We start from the raw sequence: 14,875 nt of genomic DNA, 5'->3' as shown, positions 1-14,875 counted from the left end.
GGATTTTCACTGTCTTCACCCCTGTGCCTTCATCTGTTTTTGTATGCTGCATGTGAATTAATCAGAATTAACTTTTGACAGAGAGCTGAGCATGAAGACTTTCAGTGTACACTAACAACTGCTACAAATGTCAGTTTCTATGCCATGGTAACCCTGGAGAAACCGCAACGTATAAATTGTTTGCATGAAATTGAAATTTTAAATTTTATTAAAGTATACCGAAACATGGGTTACAGTCATTGTCAGTAATTGCAATAATAATATATTGTAAGCGTTGCCTTAGTGACATTGTCATATCAATAAAGATAGTTTGAATAGAGGGGTTCTGACCAATCACAGTTTGACACGTCACACTTCCGCTTACTCCGTCACTTCCTCAGTCAGCCTCTCAGGCGTCACTTGTATGAATGTGTAACGCTGTGTGTTAGCTAGCCTATGAATACTTTCAGGATTTTTAACAGCAACGGCACATAAAAAAGTAAGTGCTATGATCGACATCTCGTCTAGACACTGCTGCTGGGCGCTTATGTTTGCTCCACAGAAACGTAGGCGACACTACAGCATGTACGACCTACTAGTTAACAGCTAATGACTAGTATGAGCTAGTTCGCTTGTTTGTATTATTAGTTCCCAGCGTCTCGTGAAGAAACATCTGCCATTCAGATCTAGTTCTTGCAACTTAACCTACTAATTTAAATTCCATGTGTTTTGCTGTCAGAAATCCGCGATGGCTTCTCGAGCGGGTCCGAGAGCTGCAGGCACAGACGGAAGTGATTTTCAGCACCGGGAGCGGGTCGCCTCCCACTACCAGATGAGGTTGGTGACAGTGTTTGTGTTAACAACATGTTACTGTTGAAACGGGATGGACGTCATACTTAAAACAAAAAAAAACAATTGGCAGAAAGGTGAAATATAGTAAACAGCTAAGCTACTAAAGTGGTGGTGTGTACGATCAGTTTGGGGGTTGTATTTAGAAATGATAAATGATCAGAATTTAATCAGCAGAATTTATAATGAAAGCATGAGTGAATTTTTAGTTGTGACTGCATCCCTCGTTGCCCACCACTTGCTCTTCTTTTGCACAGCGTTGCCTTGAAGTCTGAAATCCGTAAACTCAACATTGTCCATCTTCTGGTCTGGATTCTGCTGGCAGCTCAGGTAATACAGCTCAGCAAATCCCAATTCACTGACAGCTGCAATAACTGAGCTGTTTATAACTCTGTAACATCTGTTATTTCTCAGGTAACAGTGAGCCAGCTTAGCCTGGTGTCTCACAAGGTGGTAGCCTCACCTTACCAGTGGGAGTACCCCTATCTCCTGAGCATAATTCCCACAGTCTTTAGCTTCTTGGCATTGCCTCGCAACAACATCAGCTACCTGGTAATCTCCATGATCAGTGCTGGGCTCTTCTGCGTGGCCCCACTGATCTACGGTGGCATGGAGATGTTTCCTGTGGCACAGCAGCTCTATCGTCACGGGAAAGCATACCGCTTTATCTTTGGCTTCTCGGCCGTCTCAGTCATGTACCTGGTGATCATCATTGCTGTGCAGGTGCATGGCTGGCAGATCTACTACAGCAAGAAGCTGCTGGACCAGTGGTTCACCACCACGCAGGAGAAGAAGAAGAAATGAGTTCACTGCAAGCATGCCAAGCACAGATCTTCTGTTAGGCCTGTGTGTGCACTGAGCCAGCCAAGACTCAGAGAAGAGTCTCTTACCTTTTCCCTGGACAGCTTGTGATGACTGTCATCACTCTGTTCATCAATCCAGGGATAACTGGAGGAACACGCAATTGTTTTTGTAATAAATTTGAATAACAGACTTGGTTGTTTGTCATTTTGCCACATTTGCTAATTTGAGTAATGTACTGATTGATCACTATACAGTGTTGTTTGGCTACGTCGGGTTGTTGATTATTAGCCGACACGCACGCACGCACACACACACACACACACACACACAAGCACTCTTCCATTGCAGCTATGTGAAGACCGGAGTACCTTTCAGTCATGTGTGGAGAATGTAGCTGTGGCTCCATCCATCACATTGTCTCAACAACTGAAACCTGCAGATTCTTCCAGAGCAACATGAAATGGATTTTCCCATACTTGACTGGAGAAGCCACCCACCTCCTCATTTACTGTAATCATACAGAAAGCTTTAGCCCATAATATACCGTGTGTGGTTGTGTGTGTTTTTGTCTCTTGCTTTGTCTTTGCTGGTTTAGTCTTTGTGTGTCCAATCAGAAAGTGAGTACCCGTGTAAATTGTGAATTATTTAATAAAAGAGCAGCCGTTTCTACAGGTAACCTGTTCTGTCCTACATCCGAGGGAGGGGTTGGAAAGTGTTGCACCTGACCTGAGTCTAGTCTGGCTGCTGCTGGTCTGCATTGGTGACATCCCTGCCCACTGTTTTTCAATATTTCTGTTTGCTGCTGGATTTGCTGTGCAGTGCAACTGTAAATAGTTTTATTATGTTTTATGTTTATCTGCAACTCACTGTTATTCCTGGCGGTCTTGGCCAGGTCAGTCTTGATAAAGATAGACAAAGGTTACAAGAATAAATAATAGAATTATACACAGCATTGAATGGTTGTTGTTGCCAAAGGGACATTTACTCAAGCACTTGAGTACAGTTTGGAGGTACTTGTACTTGCGTGTTTTCATTTTACTTGTTTTTAACTGTATTTTACCAACAAAGAGACAAAACAAATGAATAAGTTATGTTTCACTGGGGGATTAGGCGCAGCACTCAGTATTGGTAATTAACTGCAATTCCCATGATGCACTCGGTAGTTACGCCCCGAGGAAGTTGGAAGAATCCAAAAGAAAAGAAAAACTGGCCAAAACTCTTTGAGCTGCAGATAAAGGTAAGAAGCAGAAACTTAAACTACATTAAGATAAAGGGAAACAGTGGCGTATTGGTCTGTTTTAATGTTATTTAGCACTTTGAGCGAACTTTGTTTGTCGATGTGTCGCGTTACTGAGTACATCACTGTAATATATTGAATCCACGTGGTGTGTGTAAAGTGTGTGTGTGTGTGTTTATGATAACACAGTTTGCAGCCACGGTCAGTCAGCAGACTCAGAGCAGAGGAGACACTTCTGACATCTGTCCAGATCCGGGCTCCGGCTATTTTCTGCTTCACAGGTACACTAACACACACAGGTGAGTGCCTGAGCAGCACACTAGGTTTTTATTTCACCATTTGTTCATGTGCCAATGTTGTTAAGACAGAGACTGTCATGATAAAGTCATAGCAAATTAATGCATAAAAACTAAGTAACGTATAACTAATGCGTCCCACTTACGCATGACTAACTGGTGTTGGGAAACCATTGATCTGTGGTGTTACACTGCAAAATGCATGCATGAATTTATATATATCTGCAGCCATTCTGGTGATGCATGCTATGGTTGAATGCTGCTTTTGACATCTCTTACACAAGTTAACCAAAGAAAATTGGTTTTATTTTAGTATTTTATTTATTTTAGTTATATACCAAAAAAAAGTATTTTTAAATATGATGTGTGCTACAAAACCTCATATAATGTTCTGTTTTCTTCAAGTGGTATTTAAAAACACATTGTCAGACTCATGTGTTTGATTTGCTCTCTGACATGTGAGTCACATGAGCGGAGTGACTTCAATCAAAAGCAGTGATTTGTGTAATTGTGGGACATGTGCGCCCACCGTGCAACACTCACCCTTTTGTGCAGCGTCTTATCTCAATTTGTGTTTTAGGCAGCTTGTAGGCAATGTATCGTCACATTCATTTACTAGAGTAAACCACGAAATTGCACAATCCTCAGAGCTGAAGTCATAGGTTTCAAGTCAGTGTAGATTGGGATGGTTTGAACTCTGACCCCGTTTTGTTTGAGTTGTTGGGGATTATATGGTGCACAAGAGGTCTCTGTTTTTTCCTTTTTGACTGTTTGTGTGTGAAATTTTGGACACTAGTAGTGCTAAAAGATGGAATTGCTTTTTCTGTAATTACATTTTGGAGTAAAACTAAATATAATAAGTCTTTTTCTAGTGTAGGACATTCAGAGCCAGCAATGAATGAGCCCCACGGCCAGTCAAATCACTCAACTTTTTATCCCAGTGATGAGATAACAATGATCAAGTGTGTGTGTCATGAGAAACACTGTTCTCTGTAGAGTGAATTTGCATTGTGTGATACTCAACATGAAGTCGTCTTAAATACAGTTTATTATGAAATCACAAACATCTAAGATGGTTTCAAATATCATAATTAAATGAGTGTATGTGTTATAGTGCCTTTGTGTAACTCTAAAATAAGCATCAGCGTATTCCAACCCTTACACCTGCAAATAATACAATGTTTGCTTCGCAGGACACTGGTTTAGAAACAAAAAGGTGATGCAGTCGCTGCGTTCAGCATATGAAACATTCAGAAAAGAGAGAGTGCAGAGTAGCTGCACTGCCAAACTGAGGCTACAGCGAGGGCTTTACTGTATATCAACTTGATAATGGTTTTGTTTTTCTATGCAAATGAGCCCCTGTTTTCAGTTGCTGGTGATTTGGCCTTGCCTGGTGACCATGCCATTTAATTGTTGACTTGTTTTTGTTCTAGTTGATTGGATCCTTGTTAGTGTGTGTATTACAAGATAATGTAAGACCTCAGGCCTCAGAAAAGGTCAATGCTTCCTCACAGCTTAGAAAAGTCCTTTTGTTATAGGTCAGTCTTTGCATGACATTAAATGGTCGCTTTACGAACAATTAAAGGCGGACTAAAAGAGCTGGCTGTTGAGTAGAATAATCACGAAGGTGTGAATGGTTTCAGTCTAATGCTGGGTGCCGGGATCTCCCATTTTCCCGTCACTCAGGCGCCATGGCAGAGCGAGTGCTGGTGGTTGGCGGTGGTGGACGGGAGCACGCACTGGCGTGGAAGTTGGCCCAGTCATCGCAGGTTCAGCAGGTCCTGGTGGCTCCGGGTAACGCAGGCACAGCCAACTGTGGGAAGATCAGCAACTCTGGTAAGTACAAACAGTAATAAAGGCTCCTGAGGTCACATTCCTCCTTTAACAATCTAATCTGAAGGTGACCAAAATTCATGGTACTGGAATGACAGCATATACCTAAACAATTATTTTCTTTATTGATGAATCTGTCTAGTATGCTCCTGATTAACAGTTTGGTCCATAAAATGTTAGAAAATATTTACACATATCCATCACAATGATGCTCTATGCAGAGCCAAAGTTAACATATTCAAATTGTTTTCTTTTTATCTGAGCAGCAGACATTTAGTTCATTAACAAAGAGGAGCACGTACCCCTCTGTAATGACATGACATGTTGCAATGCACGTTATGGTGCCCATGTCGAAGGTGAAGCAAAGCATGTTCACATAGAATGAATGACTTAATGAGGTTGATGTGTTAAATATGTGATAGTGATTGTAGTATTGTGCAGCTGAGGAGTGTGAATTCACCTTGAACTGTTACTTGCTGTGATGTTCTCCATGCAGAGGTATCAGTGAGTAACCACACCATCTTGGCTCAGTTCTGCAAGGATCATCACGTGGGACTGGTTGTTGTCGGACCTGAGGTGCCGCTTGCTGCAGGTTAGCAAACATCAGCATTAGTGCGCGTGTCTGAATCATTATTGGATCTTATTTTGTGTCCTGTTCATTGTGTCCCTTCCCTCATACCTTAACGTCTCTTTCAGGTATCGTAGATGACCTGACGGCAGCAGACGTCCCATGTTTTGGACCTTCTGCCAAGGCAGCTCAGTTAGAGGCCAGCAAGAGCTTTTCAAAGGCTTTTATGGAGCGTCACGGCATCCCCACGGCCCGCTACGGCTCCTTCACTGACCCCCAGGAGGCCTGCAACTACATCCACACGTCAGTACAGTAGACAGTAAACACAAAGTTTGTGTCTTTGGAGGATTGTATTTGTGCGCATGTGCCAAGTTTATTTTATGGCAGACTTCACTGTGTCCTCGAAGCCTGGCGTTGCCCAGCTAATTAATAAATGGAGTAATTAGGAGTTTTGTTTTTCAGAACCATTAAACACAACAAATACTGTGTCGGAATAGAAACTGAAATCTTCACTGAAGTTTTGTTTCTCAGATGGTTTCATGAGTTCATGATGTAAGATGTGATGACAGTGTTTCACATGAGTTCACCCTGGAAGAATTTACAGAAGAAGCAGATGTAACTTTTACAAACAAAGAGAAAAAAAACCATTGTTCTCAGTGAAAGCCATTCCTTTGGTCATATAAACCCTCGTCGGCAGAACAACAGCTGCCGTACTCTGACAGCCTTCATCCATACGGATCCCAAACCCATTCCCAGACAGTCCTGAGCTCTGCAAATGTTCAATGGTCCACAGAAAAACAGTGTGTGCTTTATATCAGTGATGCAGCATCTGTTGCAGATGTGTTTTTTGTGAAAATGTGATGATTCCTTCTGCATAATACTGAGTTGGCTTCATTGTTTGGGGTCTCCAGCGCTGACTTTCCCGCACTGGTAGTGAAGGCGAGCGGTCTGGCGGCCGGGAAGGGAGTCATTGTGGCGAGAGACCAGGACGAGGCCTGTCTGGCGGTGATGGACATCATGAAGGTACCAGACTGTTAGACATTCCCTCTGTGAGATCACTGATGCTTGGAGATGATATTAGCAAAGAGCGAAAAGGAAAGAAAATGCCCAATGGAGACACATGTGGCTCTTACAGGACAGAGCGTTTGGAGCCGCGGGGGAAACAGTGGTGGTTGAGGAACTTCTGGAGGGAGAGGAAGTGTCTGTGAGTAAAACAGTTTAACTGAAGTTCACATATATACACCGACTTCATCTTAAGGTACAAATGAAGGGAAGATTGATGGGATGTTTATCGTTGTTTCCCTCCTCCTGTAGTGTCTGTGTTTCAGTGATGGCTCCTCAGTGTCTCCGATGCCTCCAGCGCAGGATCACAAGCGGCTGCAGGACGGGGACCAGGGGCCGAACACTGGCGGCATGGGGGCCTACTGCCCCACCCCTCAGGTACTGTGTTGACATTTAACGGCGAGCAATGTCGCACTGTACCTCCGTATGTCTCTCTAAAACTTAGCAGAGCCTCTTCCTCTCTGCCTGGTTGTGTAGTTTTTGTTGGATACTGCCCATTTGAGTGTAACTATCTTTGATGAGCTCTGCTGTTGATGTGGCTGCTGTCTCTCGTCCGACGCAGGTGAGTCAGGAGCTGCTGCAGCAGATCAGAGAGACTGTCCTTCAGAAGACAGTGGACGGAATGAGGGAGGAGGGAACTCCTTATGTGGGCAAGTGCTCTTATTATTACTGTTACTGTTTATTTTTGCCTAACTTCCCTTGCATCTGTTGTTTTTTGTGAGGTTATAGTTTCAGATGAATGAAACATGGCCTCCGGCTCATTTATTTTTCTGTGCGTTTGCAGGTGTGCTGTATGCAGGGCTGATGTTGACCAAGCAGGGGCCAAAGGTGCTGGAATTCAACTGTCGCTTCGGAGACCCCGAGTGTCAGGTGTGTTTGTCGACCAACTGTCTGTCACTGGATCATCCCAGTATAAAATTGTAATATTTTGCTCTTGACTGTTACTGTTTTTCAGGTGTTGCTGCCCCTGCTGAAGAGCGACCTGTATGAAGTGATCTTAAACACCATGAATGGCAAACTGGCCTCCAGCGCCCCCGTGTGGCACCAGGACAGCTCTGCAGTAACTGTGGTTATGGCCAGCGATGGTTACCCTGGCCCCTACAAGAAAGGAGTGGAGATCACAGGTATGAATGATACTGCAGCACCACAGACAAGGCTGTTGATTCTTTGGTGTTAACACTCTCTTTACACTGCTGTTCTTCTTCAGGTTTGTCTCAGGTTCAGGACATGGGGCTGCAGGTTTTCCACGCAGGCACAGCCCTGAAGGAAGGAGGCGTGGTCTCCAGTGGCGGACGGGTCCTGACGGTCACCGCGGTCAGTTCGTCCCTGGAGGCGGCTCTGCAGGCGGCCAATCAGGGTGTGGCTGCCGTTGGCTTCCCGGGTGCCGTGTACCGTCGTGACATCGGCCACCGGGCCATCGCCCACCTGAACCAACACAGGTGTGTGTGAGTGTGGCAAACAAAAAAAACCTAAAACACTAAAACCATTTTGTTTTTGTTTTTTTGTGTTTTATTTTTCATTGAGAACAGTGCTTTCTTTTTGTAGTTCATGTCCATACTGTCAGTCATGAATGAATGATGAACAATAAACGTCACTGTGGATGTTCCTGTGTCCTAGTTTTGTTTTGTTTTTTTTTTGTTTAAATGATCAAATAAATAATTCTATTAATTTGCTTATATTGTTTTTGATGTGTGTGCACAAGCAGAAATTTCCCTCGCATTTTAACACTTTTTTGCAGTTTTAGCTGTAGACAGGCACAATACTGCACCAGGAATAAAAAAAAATGTGTTTCTCACAGAGGTCTGACCTATAAGGACAGCGGAGTGGACATAGCTGCTGGCAACAAGCTGGTGGAGGTGATCAAGCCTCTGGCCAAGGCAACTTCTCGCTCTGGTAACTTCAATTTCATGTACAGAAACAAAACCTTGTGCTAGGACAGCACCTTCTTGTATACCTAAATAATGACTGGATGCTTGTATCTTCCAGCGTGCATGTGTCAAACACAATTAGCACTCAGCTACAATTGTGTTTTAATACCATTTTTCTGTTTTAACAGCTCATTAGAGTTTGCTGACTGAAACCTTTTTCTCATTAGAAAAGAAATTGCTGTGTTTTTGGAGATTGCAGTTGTAATTGCAGTGATTCTAATCATGTGTTTGAGATAAATTGGGCTGCCTTAACACAAACACAGTGCAACCAGAGAGAATGGATCAAGCAGAAGTAACCTTGTCTGTAACTGGTACTTGTTTTTCATCAGGGTGTAATGCAGACCTGGGGGGCTTTGCTGGGCTGTTTGACCTGAAGGCGGCAGGATTTGTGGACCCCATTCTGGTATCTGGGACAGATGGAGTGGGGACTAAGCTTAAGGTGAATTCCCCATTTCCTGGAGGTTTTTTCCCATCTAATTTTGCACTTGAGTTTTAATTCATCAAGCTGCCAAAACTTTGCACAGGTGAAAGTATGTAACGAGTAAATTTCAAATCTCCAGCAAAATCTCTTTTGTGACATTCAGCGTTAATGTTCAGCAGTTTAATTTGTCTTAGTCATTCATTGTGTTTGTAAAGCATTTCTCTTTTGCTCATCATCAGATCGCCCAGGCGTGCGGACAGCACGACGGTCTGGGTCAGGACCTGGTGGCCATGTGTGTGAACGACGTTCTGGCTCAGGGTGCCGAGCCGCTCTTCTTCCTCGACTACTTTTCCTGCGGCAGTCTGGACGTGGACGTGGCCGCCTCAGTGGTCGGTGGCATCGCTAAGGCCTGCGAGATGGCAGGCTGTGCTCTGCTGGGTGAGAGGAGGGATGTGGTTCAAATCAGAAGTATTTTCTTTTCACTTGGATTGAAAGTTTCTACTATGCAAGTGAGATCTGTGTTTCACAAAAGCGCTGTATCTTCACTTCCCTCCTTTGTGACTTATCTCAAGCCTCATTCTGTCTCTGTGTCCACGTCCAGGAGGTGAGACAGCAGAAATGCCCGGTGTTTATGCTCCGGGCGAGTACGACTTGGCCGGGTTCTGCGTCGGAGCAGTGGAGCGCGGAGCCCTGCTGCCGAGGCTGGGGGACATCGCTGAGGGGGACCTGCTGATCGGAGTGGCCTCTTCTGGAGTCCACAGCAACGGTTTCAGCCTGGTCCGCAAAGTCTTGGAGAGGGCCCACCTCAACTACAGCTCCCCCGCTCCCTTTGGCAAGCTGGGACAGACTGTCGGTAAGTCTATTCCAGATGTCAAAGGTGGACCCAAAATGTAATCCTAACCTTAACGGGAACCCTTGAGTCTCACTGTTTGGTTGAAATTCTGCTTCCAGGGGAGGTTTTACTCACACCAACAAAGATCTACAGCCGTCTGCTCCTGCCAGTCCTGCGCAGCGGCGCTGTCAAAGCCTACGCACACATCACAGGCGGTGGACTTTTGGAGAACATCCCTCGGGTGCTTCCCCAGGAGCTGGCAGTCGATTTAGGTGAGATGAATGCACAGCTACACTTCACCTTCGTATGCAAAATGTACGTACAAAAACATATTTATGGTTTTTAGGACTATTTTCTGTGCCAACATACTGCATTTATAGCTGCTTGATCTTGTGCACACTGAAGTCAGTGCAAATGTAAACATGAGTAAACAGCCTTGCTATTATATCCACACAGTTCACCTGCACTTGTTGTTGTGTAGTGCAGTGGTCCTGGGATCGCTTTCCCTGACGTGAAAATGTAGAGGCCACTCTGCGGTTGTTTGTTAAGGTCACAGCTCTCTCATTCATATTTCTACTTGTCACTCCATGCGTGACTCAGACGCATCACGGTGGAGCATCCCTCCAGTGTTTTCCTGGCTCCACAAGGAAGGGGGTCTGAGGGAGGAGGAGATGGCCCGCACCTTCAACTGTGGCCTGGGGGCAGTTCTGGTGGTCGCCCCCCTGGATGTCCAGAGGGTTTTGCGCCAGCTACAAGCGCTTGAAGAGGCCTGGATCGTGGGTTCACTGGCCCACAAGCAGCCGGGTGAGACGCAGAAACAGGAATACTTTAACTGAGTCCAGCACAGTTTCAGATGCAGTATTGTCACAGTTGGATAAAAAGGGAAATAAACGGAGTGAATTCCGAGAATTACAAAGCTTTTATTGTGTTTGTTTACGCAGGGGCAGAAGCCGTGGTGGTCCGTAACCTGAAACACAGCCTGGTGAATGCAGGGCCGGCATCTGGCGGAGAGCTGGGAGTTGAGCAAAACGGCAGTTGCCGTGGCAACTTTAGTACACTACGCAAGAGGACCAGAGTAGCTGTTCTCATCTCTGGCACAGGTTTGCTGTTTGGGTTTTTCACTCCTGGAATAACCAGAAACCACTATAGCTTACAGGAAGTTAAGGAACAAGGCCAAGAAATAGTCTGGCACATAAACCTCTGCAACACAGCACAGTGTCTTTTAACACCCAAGTTTCTGTATAAAGTAAGCATAAAATGTTATTTGTCAAGCTGTAGAGGCCCTTGTGGGTGGATTCTGTTACCACTGGATAAATCCAGGTTAGCTCTCAAAATGTCCTTTGAAAGTGGACCACAAAATTCCTCTTTTTTCCTTTAAATGTGTCTAAAAATATTCTTTGGTGTCGCAGGCACTAACCTTCAGGCCCTGATAGAGCAGGCCAAGCGTCCGTCTAGCTCAGCAGAGATTGTGGTGGTCATCTCCAACAGGCCTGGAGTTCAGGGCCTGAGGAGAGCATCGCTGGCTGGCATCCAGACACGGGTAATTCATGAATAAGGTTACAACTAATGATAAAAACCAACAGTAGGATCCTCTAAAGGCTTAGACGGAGTAAAAATACAGTTGTTTGTGTGTCTGATCCCAACTAGGTGGTGGACCACAAACTGTACGGGAGCAGAGCAGAGTTTGACGGCACCATTGATCGTGTGCTGGAAGAATTTGGAGTGGAGCTGGTGTGTCTCGCTGGATTCATGAGGATCCTCACTGGAACTTTTGTCAAGAAATGGAATGGTGTGAAAATGCTGTTTGGACTACTATTGTTGTGTTAAGCGTAATACTGCACGGTTAAATATCGTCACCAAGGTGTTTTACACTGTCAGTGTTTTTCTGTTACTGTTACAGGGAAGTTACTGAACATCCATCCGTCCCTGCTGCCATCATTCAAGGGTGTGAATGCCCAAAAGCAGGCCCTGCAGGCTGGGGTGCGAGTTACTGGCTGCACGGTCCACTTTGTAGCAGTAAGTATGATGTACTGTGGCAAGCTAAGCTGTAGTGTTTAAATAAAACAAGTCAGACAGTCGTTGTTTTGTTGATCATTGTTTAGGAAGAGGTGGATGCTGGAGCCATCATCGTGCAGGAGGCGGTGCCCGTGCTAAACAGTGACACGGAGGAGAGTCTGTCCGATAGGATCAGAGAAGCCGAGCACCGAGCCTTCCCCGCCGCCCTGGAGTTGGTCGCCAGCGGCGCGGTCAGGCTCGGAGAGGACGGGCTCATCACGCGGAAGCCAAGTTCACAGAATTAAGGTCACATAGGTGTGGCTCAGCTTTGCATTACTGACAACAGTTTACTTTTGTTACATGCATATTTTTAATACAAAAGAGACACTACAAAGGCCGACTGGTGACAGAAAACAAAATTACTGTATTTAACAGCATCAGATCAGGTGACAGTATTAACTTTGTACTCTTCTTCTACCCCAGACTTGATTGATAGGTCCAGTTGAGATGATTTCTTCATGGGATGCTGAAAGCTTGAACACGAATAGATGAAATTGTAGCATTTCAACTTGTAATGTAAAGAGGCATTGTACTTGAAACAAAAATTACATTCCAGTAGTATCTTTTGAGAAATGTTTTAATGTTGCCTGCACTGGAATTAACTGTGGTCTGGGCAGCATTACAAGTTGGACTTGGTCTGATTGTCCTTAGTATAGTGAAATACTGAATGTCTGCACAGCTGAAACTATGACTTCCTAATTAAAAATGTATGGCTGAATGAAAGAAGTCATTTTGTGGTATATCTCAGTATAGCATAGGGATGTCAGCACATCTTTCCATACAGTCTGAAAATGCTGAGTGCAGTTTTGCTCCACTGTAAACACTGGTCTTTGCAGAAGCCACGACTCTGGGTTACGTCAGAATTTGTCCACTCAGTTCCAAGTTGTTTTCATCCTTTCACAGGATCTATTGGCGGCAGTTCATGTTTGTGTCTTGTGGAAGCGCAGGACGGACAGTCTCTCGTTTCCAGCTCTTGCGGACAAGCATGCCTCTCCCTTTAAGCCATGCTTTCGCAGCAAATGGATGATGTCATCTAGTGAGAAAAGGGAAGTAGTTGAAATTGTTGTCTTGTGATTTTGAAATAATTTTAAAGGTGTCAAAACCCACCTGGATCATTCTCAACGATGGTAATGAGGTAAAAGAGCCCTTTATTGGACAGCAATCGTGCCACCAAGGGCAGAAATCTGTCCGTCACCTCTCGTCCTCGCTTCCCTCCAGCCCAGGCGGCCTCTATACCTCTGCTACCTACCTGAAAGAAAAGCAGTTGTTAACGAGCTCCACACCTTTGACCTTTAGATCATCAGCTGAACACAGCCAAACCACCTCTTCCGACGGTGTCACCACGTAGGGAGGGTTAAATAGGAGGACATCCACTTTTCCACTCAGCCGGGGCAGAAGGCACCCCACCTTAAGGAAAGACAAGAAAACTGCATTCATGCATTTTTATTCATGTTTGAATCTTTTTACATAAAGTATGTGAATGAAGTCTTACCAGGTCTGTGATGACAGGCTGCAGTGAAACATTGTTGGAGGAAGCTGTCTTTTGCGTGCACTGTGCTGCTGAAGGATTCACATCAGTGCAACTGAAACAGAAGCATGCATATGGTCAATATGAGAATATGTCCAGTGTCTCTTGACGCATACTTTTGTAAATGAATCCCTTTTTATGAGGTGGTCATGGGGAAAATGTTGCATTGTGTCACTCACATGTATAAAGCCGAAGGTCCAACCACTGATGCCAGAAATGCGGACACAACTCCAGAGCCACTGCCGACCTCTAGACACACACATGGGCTGGAAACAGTGAAGAGAAACAGCCAGATTTAATGATCCAGAGATCACATTTAGGGTGGTCTGGATGTGAAAAGGCAGTGAACCTCCCTTTTAATCTAAGCTTTTAGAAATCTGAAATTGTTTGAGAGAGTATTTTAACGGAAGACATAAAAAAAACTGCAATATATATAAACGTATATGAGATTCATTAGTTATTTCCAGGTAATATAATTACTATGTAATAGGAAAAACAAGTGAGCTGTGTGTGACCTCATCTGCTGCAGCCTCTGTGCATCTTTCTCCAAAGCGTCTATCAAGAGGAAAGAGTCCTCTGCAGGCTCGTAGACATCCTGGAAGTGTCCCCGTCCAGCGTGGGAGTACACCGGCGTGGGATAACCTGTTGACATGTGGGCTTCACGGCTGCAGCTTCCCTGGGTTCGCTACCGTAGCTTTTGCCCAGGTGAAGTACAGTAAACGCCGCTTCAGACCCTGGCCAGCGCCGTGGAGTAAGAGAGTTGCAACACTGTCGTAGAGTTTTGTCGTAAAGGGACAAAGCGGAAGTGACGCAGTCGTGGAGCATTTTTCTAGTAAACAGTAAATGGATGTTTCCGGTACGTTAATCACTTTTCATATGTCCTTAATAGCAACAGCAAAGTGAAATGTAGTTATATATAATGAAATGCAGTTATATATAACGATTTATAACACAAGGCAGATTCAATATATCTGCATATTTTATTGTAACGACGATATAATCATTATTTGGTATGAATGAACAAAACATTGGAATGACCACACAGACTTTTCTGAACTTTATTTGCTGTCATGGGATTGAAACAGTGCCAGTGCTTCAGTTGTGCTCTTTAGAGGTTGCTATGGCTTCAGTTGTCCACCAGATGGCACCATCACTGAAGTCTTGAAGCTTTAAATCTTTTTCGGCACAACTTAGGAAAGCCTCAGTGCTTCATGAGGCTTCACTTGCCCATCACTGCAGTCAAAGTCAAAGTGTCACTCTCCGTAACACTCATTTGGTCTTGTGTGGCACTGAGTGGGCCGATGTAAGAAATATCAAAAGAGGAAACACAGCAGAGTTTATTTGGACTTTTACACACATAATAAAGAGCTCAAAACAAATAAAAGCTCATTAAAAGACATCAAACAGGTGACAAGAAGAACCTGCCCAACATAATTTAATTGACATAAGATAAGATCAAACTGCAGCAGAGAGTGTGAGGTAT

The 14,875-nt window shown here is 44.5% G+C and overlaps 3 protein-coding genes across 5 annotated transcripts; 2 read left to right on the top strand and 1 right to left on the bottom strand.

Moving 5' to 3' along the window:
- Window positions 1-373: 373 nt before the first annotated feature.
- Window positions 374-2,545, top strand: LOC121178040 (protein jagunal homolog 1-B). Its single transcript, XM_041032533.1, has 4 exons — window positions 374-478; window positions 719-816; window positions 1,086-1,158; window positions 1,243-2,545. Exons 2-4 carry the CDS (start codon window positions 728-730, stop codon window positions 1,630-1,632), a joined length of 552 nt encoding a protein of 183 aa, XP_040888467.1. The 5' UTR covers window positions 374-478; window positions 719-727; the 3' UTR covers window positions 1,633-2,545.
- A 151-nt stretch (window positions 2,546-2,696) lies between these two features.
- gart (phosphoribosylglycinamide formyltransferase) lies at window positions 2,697-12,120 on the top strand. 3 transcript variants are annotated; one of them, XM_041032528.1, is made up of 23 exons: window positions 2,697-2,869; window positions 3,059-3,168; window positions 4,852-5,001; window positions 5,495-5,590; window positions 5,695-5,869; window positions 6,478-6,589; window positions 6,702-6,770; window positions 6,881-7,006; window positions 7,191-7,278; window positions 7,413-7,498; window positions 7,584-7,752; window positions 7,836-8,067; window positions 8,427-8,521; window positions 8,886-8,995; window positions 9,217-9,415; window positions 9,582-9,830; window positions 9,929-10,081; window positions 10,410-10,613; window positions 10,751-10,909; window positions 11,219-11,349; window positions 11,457-11,598; window positions 11,710-11,825; window positions 11,912-12,120. In XM_041032528.1, exons 3-23 carry the CDS (start codon window positions 4,857-4,859, stop codon window positions 12,107-12,109), a joined length of 3,054 nt encoding a protein of 1,017 aa, XP_040888462.1. In that variant the 5' UTR covers window positions 2,697-2,869; window positions 3,059-3,168; window positions 4,852-4,856; the 3' UTR covers window positions 12,110-12,120. The 3 variants fall into 3 exon arrangements, with proteins under 3 accessions (XP_040888462.1, XP_040888461.1, XP_040888460.1); XM_041032527.1 differs by having other exon boundaries at window positions 2,698-2,869; window positions 3,059-3,150; window positions 9,579-9,830; XM_041032526.1 differs by having other exon boundaries at window positions 2,698-2,869; window positions 9,579-9,830.
- Window positions 12,121-12,573: 453 nt separating this feature from the next.
- Window positions 12,574-14,146, bottom strand: n6amt1 (N-6 adenine-specific DNA methyltransferase 1). Its single transcript, XM_041032530.1, has 6 exons — window positions 13,908-14,146; window positions 13,572-13,658; window positions 13,357-13,447; window positions 13,188-13,271; window positions 12,972-13,113; window positions 12,574-12,897 (listed from the first exon to the last, which is right to left on the bottom strand). Exons 1-6 carry the CDS (start codon window positions 14,042-14,044, stop codon window positions 12,785-12,787), a joined length of 654 nt encoding a protein of 217 aa, XP_040888464.1. The 5' UTR covers window positions 14,045-14,146; the 3' UTR covers window positions 12,574-12,784.
- Between the last annotated feature and the right edge of the window lie 729 nt (window positions 14,147-14,875).

This window comes from Toxotes jaculatrix, chromosome 24 (assembly GCF_017976425.1).
Source record: "Toxotes jaculatrix isolate fToxJac2 chromosome 24, fToxJac2.pri, whole genome shotgun sequence".
Taxonomy (NCBI): Eukaryota; Metazoa; Chordata; class Actinopteri; family Toxotidae; genus Toxotes; species Toxotes jaculatrix.
Note: the sequence above shows the minus strand (reverse complement) of the source record. Positions and strands in the feature narration are given on the sequence as shown.